At 30.1% G+C, this 13,740-nt stretch overlaps 1 protein-coding gene across 3 annotated transcripts; it reads left to right on the top strand.

Moving 5' to 3' along the window:
- The first annotated feature begins 3,193 nt into the window (after nt 1-3,193).
- LOC139516449 (protein STPG4-like) lies at nt 3,194-13,524 on the top strand. Of its 3 annotated transcripts, none has more exons than XM_071306573.1 (9): nt 3,656-3,873; nt 4,022-4,096; nt 4,606-4,775; nt 5,754-5,838; nt 7,029-7,102; nt 7,754-7,808; nt 8,488-8,595; nt 9,682-9,696; nt 11,279-11,541. In XM_071306573.1, exons 1-9 carry the CDS (start codon nt 3,745-3,747, stop codon nt 11,390-11,392), a joined length of 825 nt encoding a protein of 274 aa, XP_071162674.1. In that variant the 5' UTR covers nt 3,656-3,744; the 3' UTR covers nt 11,393-11,541. The 3 variants fall into 3 exon arrangements, 2 of the variants coding, with proteins under 2 accessions (XP_071162675.1, XP_071162674.1); XR_011662970.1 differs by lacking the exon at nt 9,682-9,696 and adding an exon at nt 12,276-13,524 and having other exon boundaries at nt 3,658-3,873; nt 11,279-12,082; XM_071306574.1 differs by lacking the exon at nt 9,682-9,696 and having other exon boundaries at nt 3,194-3,873; nt 11,279-12,134.
- The last annotated feature ends 216 nt before the right edge of the window (nt 13,525-13,740 follow it).

Below are 13,740 nucleotides of genomic sequence, written 5' to 3'. Positions count from 1 at the left end.
ATATGTATATATATTTAAGTGTTTAATAAATTGCCTCGCCGAACGCAGCTGGATACGACCACAGAGGTCCAACCATGAATCGTTCGGACAATAGACAGCTGTGCCATGAGCGCATGATACGCCCAAATTAAACCAAAAAGTATACAGATCTTTAGATTACTATAACAAAATAGTGTGTACAGTTTCAAGCAATAATCATAAATGGTTTTTGAGATACGGCGCGACAGGTAAAAAAAACCTCCCCTTCTTTACAAAATACTCAATAACTCAAAAATAAAATTTTGATTCATCACCAAAAAGTATACAGATCTTTAGATTAATATAACAAAGAAGTGTGTAAAGTTTTAAGCAATAATTATAAATGGTTTTTGAGATACGACACGACATGTAAAAAAAACTCCCCCTTTTTTGCAAAATACTCAATAACTCAAAAATGAAACTTTGAATCATCACCAAAAAGTATACAGATCTTTAGATTAATATAACAAAGAAGTGTGTAAAGTTTTAAGCAATAATCATAAATCGTTTTTGAGATACGGCGAGACATGTAAAAAAAAACCTCTCCCTTTTTTACAAAATACTCAATAACTCAAAAATGAAATTTTGAATCATCACCAAAAAATATATAGATATTAAGATTAATATAACTAAGAAGTGTATTAAGTTTTAAGCAATAATCAAGAATCGTTTTTGAGATACGGTGCGACATGTGAAAAAAACACCCCCCTGTTTTAGTTACAAAGTGCCGTAACTCAAAAAGTTTAAATCTTATTTTCAACAAAAAGTATACAGATCATTTGACCATCATAAGAAACAACTATATGAAGTTTCATGAAATTTAGTTAAGTCGTTCTCAAGTTACGGTGTGACATGTTTACGACGGACAGACAGACGGACATATGGACAGACAGATGGACGGACGGAAAGACACCGGACATTTATATACCATAATACGTCCCGTCAAAACTTTGACGGGCGTATAAAAATGGACACACTATTCACGCTTGATTCAGGTCTGAATTTTGAATGTAATTAAATATTTTACACATAATAGGTTTCTGACACATAATAACTGTAGTCAAAGAACTTAAAATTGGTTATAAAATTTGAATTTATACTTATTTTTTTGCTTTTGCACTACGCTGTTGCGAATTGCCCCACCCCCTCCAAAAATTAAAAAAATTCCCTCCTTTTTTTGTAGATTTTGTGCAATACACTATGCTGTTGCATACTGGCCCCAACCCGAAGAAGAAAAGAAAAATGTATCAAACACTTTTTTTTCTTTTTAATTTCTGAAATCTGATATGAGAAAAAAGTTGCTTTATACATAATTTTAAAGCAGTGTAAGGGAGGTAATCAAACATGTTTGGATTACCTCAATATATTTGGATTACCTTCCTTTCACTGGTTTCAAATTGTCTTAATTGGCCATTTCCCAAAAAAACCTTGTTTTTCCTTCTTTTTTGCCTCTAATTCCTAAACGGTTTAAGCCATAACACCTCCCCCACCTACCCCTTCAAGCAAATCATAACCATTCCTTTGTGGTATTGAAACTTGAGGTATAATTTCAGAGAGATTCATACACTTAATGACTGGAAACTACAAAAATGTTTATTTGGACCCCCTTTTTGGCCCCTAATTCCTAAACAGTTGATACCATTACCCCCAAAATCAACCCCAACCTTTCTTTAGTGGTTATAAACCTTGCGTTAAAATTTAATTGATTTCTATTTACTTATACAAAAGTTATTATCAGGAAACCATCTGTCTTCGGCGACGCTGACGACGACGACGTGATAGCAATATACGACCATTTTTTTTTAATTTTTTTGCAGTTGTATTAAAACATGTAGATTTATACACATATATAATTGTGCATTTCTGATCATTTAACTCTAAATAAATATCTTCAGATTACTCGGGACTGTAATTAAGATATGTTATGACCCAGTATTTTTCAAGGAGAACCAAATATCTGTCAGAATTATACTGTTCATTGCATTTTTTTTTTTTTTTTTTTATTAATGTTGGTGAGCGATGTTATTCATTTACTTCTATTTATCACAATATTTAGGTGACATCCCTTAATACGTTACCGTTAAGAAAAACTGTCCGTTCCAAATCTATCCTCCTGACTTTAAAAGATCTGGATCCGCCATAAAAAAAAAACATTTCAGCCAGATAAAATGTGATTAAAATGTTGAATTAATGAAGGAATGAATGTGTTTTTGGCGATATTCATATAATTGGTACCTCATATTTATAAAGGGGTAGGTCCGGTAAAGGCCGATTTTGGCATCAAATTTGAGGTTCATCTGACGAAAGATTTTTAACACTTTTTAACACTTTTAAAAGTGTCTATTTCATTTGATTCAACTAGTTTATGGGAAAGAATTTTTAACTGATTCAGTCATTAAAAACGCTCCGATTCAAGCTCAAATATGAAAAATCTATCAAATATGCCAAAAAATGTCACTTTTCAGATGTTTTTTTGTCAAAAATGAAAGCGGCCGCATCCGTGTTCATCCACAACCTTTATAAATGATATGTATTATCATCAAATCATGCAAATACAACTTCTATTTCAATATTAAGAATGAACACAAATGCGGCCACTTTCATTTTTTGACGGAAACCGTCTAAAATTTAACTAAAATGCTAAAATTGTGAAGATTTCAGTAATTTAGCATGACTTAATGATGCTAGTACCCGATATATGTAAATTTATGTAGCAGAAACATTCTACTTTCCAATGAATAACTAAAAGTTTACATTTTAACAATTTTGTAAAACTGTTAATTTTGGGGACAAAAAGGGGTCTTACTGGACCTACTCCTTTGTCTGTCTATATAGTATGCATGCATGCTGTCTAAAACACTCACTTATAGGATGCTTAAGTATATTAAAATCGTTATAATTAATCATATAGAATAAGTTTAACCGACCAGTTACACTAAGTGCAAATCAAGTATCTTAGCGGTATTTCGGGATACATACAACTTGTTTTAATGGATTTATAATGAATTTAAAGTGTGTTTTTTTTAATTTTATTTCCTTATTTCACCCGAAACATTTTTATCCTTTTATTCGTGTGTATTTTTATTTATCGTTTGGTTTGACGGGCGCATTACGTTTGCGCGCATTTTTGGATTTAAAATTGTTTTACATTTGCGTAGGGTCAGGTTCGTATCTAAAAACTGTCAAAACCAAATTGAAATTTGCAAGTTGATTTTTTTCTAATATATTTTTTTTAATTGAGGCATTGAAAAGATTGAAATAAAAACAACAAAAGGTGACAGATAAGAAAATCAAACAATAGCATGTGGTATATAAATTACGAAATATAACAGCGTATGACAATATATAATTGAATGTGATACTTCTTAATTACGCCATTGAAGAAATGGTGCTATGAATTTGAAAGCGCCTCCACTGATTGTATTAACTTGTTTATTGCTGGAATTGAAATCAAGATGCAAAGTGCATCCGATGTTTCGCTTAGATTAATGTATAATCAACGTATCCAGAAAATCAATTGAGAATATAAACGTTAATTTTACACTTCAACACTTGCATATAAAATGAATGAAATACATTTAAAGGGACCGTTTGTCTTTTGACATTAGTTAATATCCTCATGTTAATTGGCATTTAAATCACGTGACCGTCTCTAAGGACGCAAAAAGGTAAAAATCAATAATCTAAAGGTGATCTCTTTTCCGTTTGTCAACAGACTTCTACAGCATGACTTTGACCCCAGTCCCCGAGAAAAGCCGGGAGAGGTCTATGCTCTCGACTGAAGATACTACAACCTCAAGGACAGATCAACATAAAAATGAACCAAGACCAATCAGCACGAAACACCAATGGGAGGTAAGAATTCGTCTTGAAAAAGGAAAGGCATGCCAATTGTAAACAGATTAACTTTTGTGCCAACGTCACTAGTTTGTTTAGTACGGGTTTTCGTCGGAAAGCATTGGATGAGGGATATGTTTAATAACGGTTTTTATTATATTTATAGGGTCGGAAAGCATTGGGCGAGGGATACGATCCACCTATAACAGAACGAGAGACGTGGTGGAGAACGTATATTAGGGTAAGTACATAATGTTAGCTGTGCCAAATTTGTAGATTATATCATGATTTTAGTACATGCACTTTAAAAGATTAAAGGAACCAGCCGTTTAATGTTTATAAATAATGATTTTCAATAAAAGTATATTGTTTTAAAAAATTAATTTACAGTTTTTTTTTAAATAACTTAATTACTATATAATAGTTTACACATCAATAGTCATAGACGATTTAAGCTTGATATATTCAGACATATATTATATAAACTGCTAAGTACCTACTGTTAAACACTATATATATCCTTAATGTTCATGTCTTTTTTACCATTTTGTCTCATTATTATTTACAAAACATTTCTTCTTATTCTTATAATACATAAGTGTGTCTCTTCATCATAAACATAATTGATTTTGTATTTATTTACAAATTAAATAATTCTTTTCCTAAATATATTTTGTGTATGTGTTATAATTTTGTGTTGCCCCTTGTAGGTCTGTTTTTAAATAAAGCATATTTTATTGTGTTTTACAGGAAACCCCATTACCGGGTGCCTATGAAACAGATTCCTTTTTGGACAATCTGAGAAAGAAACAAAATACATACAGGTTCAAATCTGATGGAAGAGCGATTGATCCACATCCACATGGAAAGGGTGCCCAACTCTTACCAGGGGCGTACAACTTCCCAAGTTTTCTAGAAAGGTACTATATTTATTCTTGTTTTATGCCTTTGTTTGCAATAATACACTCACCAGTTGTTTTTTGTGAGGGCATGTTTTTTTTCTTGGGACACTATTATTAATTTTCAAAAACAAACTTTTTTTTTCAATAACATACAGACATTATGCCTTTTATGGCTGACTGTGCAGTATGGACTTTGCTCATTGTTGAAGGCCGTGCGGTGACCTATAGTTGTTGATGTTTGTGTCATTTTGGTCTTTTGTGGATAGTTGTCTCATTGGCAATCATACCACATCTTCTTTTTTATATTATACATTTATGTTATGTAAAATGAATATCAATTCATGCAAATACCAATAATTGTTTAAAGGATGAGTATATTTAAAATTATATCCAAATATAAATCTTCACATAAACTTGCAAAAGATTAGATGTCATTGGCCGCTAATGCATGATAAAGGCTTACAAAATTTGATAAGCATGAAATATTTGCCACTGGATGTTCAAAACCCATTAACCATAAACAAAAATGTTACTAAATGTGAAATGATTTCCATTGAGTTTGAAGACAAAAATAATACCACTACTTAATTGATTTTACAAATTCAAACAGAATAAAATAATTGAAGAAAAACAAATCATTTGTATATTCAAAATCTCATAGAATAAAAATATTGATATTAACAGTGTAATCTGCCTAATCCGACACTTGAGTATTCCAACATCCTGCTTTAACTGACACATTTCCATGGTCCCAAAATAGGCCTATCCTTTGCAGAAAAACCTGAGTATTCCTACACCCTGCTTAATCTGACATGTTTTTCTGGCCCCCAGTGTGTCCGATTAGGCAAGTTCCACTGTACTATACATAATGGCAAAAAATTAGGAATTTAGACGATGAAAATTTTTAAATTCTTATTATGCATCAGGGTCACTATTTTTGTGTTGTCATGAATTAAAACATTAACTTTTTTAATTATCAGTTACTAATTTTTTCAGGTTCAACACATTACCAGCCACCTATAACTTCAAAGCAGAAAGGAGAGACAAATTTGATACCCTTAATATGGGAACGAAAGACAGAGTAAGTGATGGTTACATATTATTTCAAATGTTACTCTGATATTATGTAAATGATTTTGATTCAATAAGTTGAAATAAAGACATTTTATTACTGTTATGTGTCAGAGGAGCTTTTCTTGATGGCAACAGTCCTTTTGCGCCAATTACTGTTTTTCATGGGTATCATTTGCCCCAAATTTTGTTTTCCAAATGTATCATTTGCGCCAATTAACCTATACAATATCTATCATAAATATTAAAGATTAATATTTATTCTTATATGTTTGGCTTAAAAAAGTTTCATTATGATCAGAAATATTTCACCATGAAGATGAGCATCTGGAGAGAAATGACTTGAAATGCAGTAGACAGTCCATGTACAGAGAGAGAAGTAAACTTACTGCTTTGCTGAATATTTAATACAAGATATGCCAAAAGAGAAGAAAATATAAGCTTTTGCTGATTATGTTTAGCCACATACGTTGATGACACAGTGCTTTGCTCCCACCATCAGCATGGGCTGAAACCGTCTATCTATCACAAGAAGTACTAGTAATAGAGCAGAAGCATTCCACGGGGAATTATTATGAACTGTTTTATGCATTTCATCCTTCAATGTTTGTCTTTTTGGACAATACAGTGAAGTTACAAGCTACTGCATACATTAAATTAGGAAGTACTCATGCAGCAGCAGTAAGAAGAAAGTATGTTTTAGAAAAGGAATCATTTGCCGTGTAAACTGCCGGCTCCAAGTCCGAATAATTAAGGTGTAGGAAAGTCATTTTTCTTATAATTGGCGCAATCGTATGTTTTATTTTTTGGCGCAAATGATACCATGTAATTTTAAAACAGGTGGCGCAAACGTAGCATTAGAGAAAAAAGTTGTGGCGCAAAAGGACACATTTTGGCGCAAATGAATCTCTCCCTTCTTGATTTACCCTCTCAGGAACGCTCATACAAATATTTAAAAGCCAACGATGTATAAGAACAGTTCAAGAAGAGATATATAACAAACAAAAAAATTAAGAATTAGCCAAAACATTTGAAGGTCAGTTTACCTTGCCTGAGGTTAGTTTCTTCATAAATTTTTTACATTATTAACAGACAATTTGTCAGCTGTATTTGTATGCCAATGAATATGTATGAGGTTAAAATTATAATTCATGGAAATCAAATCTTAAATTAAATCATTTTTTCTATTTGTTTTTACAGGATATCAACGTGAGCCCTAATGCATATGCTTTAGAAAAATATTTGTCATTGTCAGTAGAAAAACAACAGTCTAAGTATGTTTATATAGTACATGTATAACTATTACTTACATAACTATCATCTGCCATGGCAAAAACAAAATCAGACAAAATGACAGACAACAGTGTACATAACACAATGTGTTAAAATGTAAACTGAGAAACATAAACCCCAACAACAGTCTCAGGTGCTCTGGAAGGTACCAAATACCAGACACTTCAAGAGCACACATGTGATAATGTAAAGTTGAAAATTCTAGGGTTTAATTTTTCATGAGTTTTATGATTCAAATAATATTCTGAAAACATCCCCTCTTAAATCTGATTAAAAAAAGTAAAGAAATAAAACCTTAAAATTAATCAATTGATTGTAGTTGAATGCCAGCTTTTAAGATTGGAGTATGTGAACCTGCCATGTGTGGAACTTGAACTGACAGCATTTAGTGTAGACAGGATAGTGATACAGATGTTTAACTACTAAGACCACACAACAACAGAGGCCCTAGCTGGAAATAAGATTTTGTTGTAGAAATTGCAAAGATTAAATTAAATGAAAATTAACCAAGAAAAATTCTCATCTAAAGGATATCTTCAAATCAATTTTATAGAACACAAGTATATACATATTTGTAGAGGATTTAACAATGCTTATATCTGTTGATCTAACAACATATTTTTTATTTGTAGACATTATATGTTCCGATCTCAACATAAAAGATTCCCAACAGCTCCTTTCAAACCGGTAAGTGTCTTGATGACATTGATCTCATACTTGTTTTGGGATTTTTTTTTTCAAAACTTCAATCTTCCTGAATATGCATGAAATATTTGCCACTGGACATTGAACAAACCCAATCTTACTTTATTTGCTATATTATTTAATATAAATGCAAGTTTTGCATAATTTTGCTATAAATAGTATGTTCCTTCTCTGCCTAAATTTAGGCAAATATTTTTTTAAGTTGGTTTTTTTCTTGATGGTTTCCTGTCTCATTTCTAACATCTGTTTCAGTCTATTACTATTAAGTGTCTTACTTATTGTGAAAAGTACAAGAAAAAGAATTTTAATATTGCACCTTTAAGGTAAAAATTCATTCATTTTATGATCTGTTGATGCAATTTCTGATTTCTAGTAAATCAAGAGTTTTCCACATGTCATGAACAACATAACAGGAGCTCTTTTCACAAAAAATCTTACCACAATAGATTTATCATAAGCATATTGAAATGTTCATGACATACAATTACTTTTTCTGCTAGATTTTTTTGTGAAATGAGAACCTAGAGCCTCTCAAGGAGCACTTTTTTGTGGATGATTTTATCTTTTTCATCTTTTTTCTTATGGCCATGTTTATATTCTTCTACACTTACTGATTATAATTAATTGCACATTTGAATCTTTTTCTTTTATATTGTCGCAGAGAAAAGGCCCAGGTCCAGGAGAATATGAACAACAGAGTATCTACCCTAAAATAAGTGTTTCATCAAGCTTCAAGTCAAAAACACCAAGATTTTCTAGTTCACATACAGTAAGTGTACTATATGTAATGGTTTTATCTTATGCAATATGATTATATCGATAATATCACAGCATTTATAAGTATTATTGAATATTCATTCACTAATGACAGTTTACTGATCAGGATTGTCTGACATGGCAAAAAGGAACCAATTTTGTTTTTTTGTAGATTAAAAAAAAATTTCGAAAGGTTTATTTATAATCATGATCGTGCAATGAGGCCAATGAGACAAATATTTTATATAGATTTTAACAAAATGATGTTTTAGAGCTTTTTTAAGATCACTATCATGCAATATGGACTAGTTGTCAAAATTTTGTAGTTCATGCCTAAATGGTGAAAGTTGGCAGGTATTGATCCGATTTTTAACCTAGGCTAGATATGACTAATCAATGGATAAGTGACAGATTGAACAGTTCAAGGCATTTTTTTTTAAATATTGATAACTGACACATGATTAATGTAGGCAATCAATCAAATTAGTTAATTTAAAGGTACACTGCTATTTTTGTATAGGTACAATTTCTGTACTAAAAACTGTAGTTCATGTACCAGAAATTTACTTTTAATATTTAGTATTATTTCTTTACTTTTAAATTATTGTAATATTTAGGTACCTGGGGTCGATTTCACAAAAAAACTTACGACTAAGATTGATCGTAAGTATACAGATTTGTTCATGATTTAAGACCAATCTTAGTCGTAAGTTTTTTGTGAAATCGACTCCAGTATTTTACAGTACTTGATTTGTACTAAAAAATTTGGTACAAAAATAATACCAACAATTATCACAATATTCCATCTTTGAAAATCATAACTTTAAGAAATTTGAAATAGACAAACTTTCAAAATGCTGAAAATGTTACATTGTAACCAAAAATCTGTATTACCTAAATTTCAAGTACAAATAAAGTACTTTAAAATGCAGGTACCTAAATATTACAATAGTTCTAAAGTAACAATATAGTACTGAATATTAAAAGTAGATTTCCACGACTTTAGATTTCTGGTACAGAAAAAGTACCTACACAAAAGTAGCTGTGTATGAGGCATTTGTTCAGGAGCCTTAACTTGAAATACATACATAAATTTTAGGGTGGTGGCAATACGGTAAGTATAAAATATGTATACAAATATATCTGGAAAGAATCTTCACTATAGACAGTCCTGATTGAAAAGACCAACTACTGGGGTATATAAATAAATTAAAATGTATTTACTATCTTTAATTGGGGATTAAAATGCAAAATAAATTTGTTTGGATTTGGGTTTTAAATTTGATGGCATGAAGTCTTTTCAAAATGGATATATATTAGTAGAGACTTATAGATCATTTAAAAAGATAAACATAATATTACTTTAGTTGATATAAAATTTTAACAGGAAACAGTAAATTACCTGTAGTCAATATATAACTTTGGAAATGGAATAATTTAATTTTCAGATGATTTGAATTTTTACTCCTGATTTTTAGTTCTGTCTATTGTAATTCATAAATTAATGTGTGAATTTATTATTGTGAATCACTCATTACGGGTAAAGATATGGGATTGGATTTTATATGTGGTTGCAAAACTTTTTTGAAGGAAGAGCACTACTGAAATGAATGAGAGTTTTTATTATTGGGAACCTGATAGGGTTGCAATTTTTGTATTACTAGTAATAAGAACATCACCAATATTCCTGACTTTGCAGTAATTTACAGTAAACACTGTATATTCATTTAAATAAGATTAAAAAAAAAGATAGAAAATCCTTGTCAGTACCAATGGGATTTAATAATCTAATACTATTTTATATATTTCTGCTTATGCAAAGATTAATCAATATTGTTATTGAATCAGGGGGAGGCAATCCCTTCTTTAAAATCTATAACTGTGCTATGTAGATACTAAACAGTCAGCCCTTGCCAGTTGACTACTTCTCAATCAATTATTTGACATTAAGATTTGCTTTTAATTTCAGGATTTTTTTTCCTACTTAATATATCTACGCTACCTATTGTAACACTTATACTGTTCCCTTTTTGTTGATTTCTCAGTTTATTATAGGATTAAAGACATTTTTTCTATTGGTTATTGATATGGAAACCTGAATGGACCAATCACATTCAAGTATTTGTAGATATGCAAATCATATAAGAATTATTTAGAAATATCATTTGCATGATTAATCTAATACTTGTAGACTGCATGTCATAGATCATAATACAAAAAAAAAGATTGTTTGAATTACCTCCCTTTAGTGGTTCACCTTAATTTTATAGAGTAAAGATGTAAAATTACACATTACATACATGTAATACTTTAACATACCTTTTTTAATCCTCATGTTTAACCACTTGATATGAATAATGCTGTTATGAGTTATTATCATAATCTCTAGCAACTTGCATGAGGATTTTTTGGTTTAAAAGTTAACAATTATCATAATTTTTCCAGAAGTTCAATAAAAGATCCTCATCGATTCAAACGAAATAGAACTGAGAGGAAAACTAAAAATCTGATTAAATGTTTCAATTAATATGTATTTTAAATAGTATTTGTTGTTTAAAATGAATTAAAAGTTGATACATCATATCACAACTGTAGCAGATGATTGGTTGGATCTCGTGAAAACAAAATTTTCACAGCTTTGTATATTTTTTAACATTGACACACTTATTGAAAGTTTGTTTCACTTTTCATTGCAGCGTGTTCCAGGACCTGGTACCTATGAGAAGACCTATCAGTACCCACAACCAGATACAGTCACAACCATGGGTAGACAACATGGCTTATTCTTCTCAAGTGCATTTCAGACATAAGCTCTAGTCAATCTGTAGGATTTGAGTAGACTGTGCATGCTTGCTTCAGACATTATTTTTTCTAATTTATACTTTACAGCAAAAATTTGTCTGCTAAGAATTCTATATTTCACAAATTTACGGAATATGTAACCAATTTAAGTCAGAGCTTTTTGTGAAGAAATTTTTCCAAAGAAATTTAAAATAATGTTGAATATATTTAAAGATGTTTCTTTATATGGATTGTGCTTGATTTTCAAATTGTAATGTGTAAATTTCTAATATACAATTTAAGATATTTCTTATTCAGTTATAGTTCTGACATTGTAGAAAGAATGTTCTGCTTAATATATAGACTTTCACAATCTAAAAGAATATTCAAAATAAATTTTGAAATTCTTGCTTATTCATCATAAATTTTTCTGATTTGAAAATGCAAGCAAGGCTTGGAAATGAGCATGTAAAGGACTTAGTGCAACATTTATAAATCTAGTGAAATTACAGTATACCATATCATGTTTAATGAAATTTGAAATTAGAGCTAAGGTGTTTCATAATGCATTTAGTCAACATGTTTTGTTAATTGCATGTACTGTGGATCCATTTATTTTCGTGGATACAGATTTGGGTGGATTAAAGAAAACTTGTATTTTCATGAATATTTGATTTTGTTGTTATTCAGAAATCTGCATATAATCATACAGCAAATTTGTAATTCGTTGTTCATTTAAATTTGTGGTTTCACTGTACCTACGAACCCAACTAAAAATTGGTATCCAACGAATAAAACTGAATCCACAGTAAAACATTTATCATCTTTTTATTCAGTAGTATTACTCGATTTATTTCACTTGACTGGGCAGAGTTTAATCGGTTCGCTCATAATAAACCAGTCCATCTATAGATAGGTGTTTTAGGATAAACTCATCAAGGAAGTGTCAAGTCAATTCCTTTGATGACACTGATAGGTGATTAGAAATCAGTAATACTTATAATGGCAATCATCCTTATCACACACATTTTCAAATAGACTGTCCTTATGCAAATTAAAACGTAAGCTCCGCCCGATCAGTTGAAATAACATTGGTAATACCTTAATGATTATAATGATATAAGCTTGTGAAAAATTGTAAAAAGTGAAAATATGTGTGTGTTCGACCTTGTTTGTTAAAAGTCTTAACTTACAGCTAAATCCATGACTTAAATTAAAGCATTGACTTGTTGAAGTCTGCGATACACAGAGGTAAATATAAGGGTATGTCTAATGTCAATATTTGTTTTTAAATTTGAATTCTTTATTAATTATTTCAATTGCATTGTATTTGTATGTTATCAGTATTATGTTTATAAATATATCAAAAAAGGGTATCATGATTGTGATTGAAAAAAAAATCTGAATATTTTTGGTACATGTTTGACCTAACAAGTCCATATGAAGTTCAGAGAATGGGGGATTTTATTTCACTGGAGAAAAAAAAATGCTCTTTATGAAACGTGTGTCTAAAAAATCCAATTCCATTTATCTCAACATTCTCAAAAAAAAGTAATGGCAGAAGAGATAATTATTGGAATGTCAGTGTAATTTTTATATATGAACAGTTTTAATTCAGAAAAATAACTTTTGTTATCCTTATTTAGAGCAGACTGGGTTTACCTTATAATGAGAAATGATAGATTTTGGCCAATGGATACCAGATTTTTTACAAAATGAAAATAGAATTCTAATTTGTTTGTAGAATGGCATTCAAGTCAAAAGAAGGTAGCAATTGCTGTAAAGTGCAAAATGTTCACTATTTTTTATTATTAAGATAAAATCTAGAAACTATACCTTCCCAAACCTCTGATATTTTAATTCAAAATTGAAGTGAAAAAAAAATTGAAAATAAAATCTAGCAAAAGTTTAACTCAGATGAAATAAACACATTTACAATATCAAGTTTTGTATAGTGGGAAAAGGGTGGTCTCTTATTCCAACGAGGGTAATAGTTTTAAAGGTGAACATTTAATTAATATGTGAGACATGTTCTATGTGTTTTCCAGCTGTCTTCAAAACTATAATATATTGTCATCAGTATTATTACATTTTTATGTTATATTTTTTTATATGTGTGATATTTTTGTTACAATGTTTACAATAAATTATTATAATATTTTGTTATTTGATTTCTTTATTTATGACAATGAAGTATTGGCATAAAGTAGGTTTTGTATTTTTTTGTATTTCAAAACCAACCTTGTTACTGAATTAATGTTGAAAACCAGGGTTGATCAATATAAAACTCTGTGGTACAATTATAAAATCATAAAAAAAACCATTTAAACACAGTTAGAACAAGGAAAATTACATTTAGATAGCAACCTCTATGTGA

This window comes from Mytilus edulis, chromosome 3 (assembly GCF_963676685.1).
Source record: "Mytilus edulis chromosome 3, xbMytEdul2.2, whole genome shotgun sequence".
In the NCBI taxonomy this organism is placed as follows: Eukaryota; Metazoa; Mollusca; class Bivalvia; order Mytilida; family Mytilidae; genus Mytilus; species Mytilus edulis.
The sequence above is the reverse complement of the archived record's forward strand: the minus strand, read 5'-3'. Positions and strand labels throughout refer to the sequence as shown.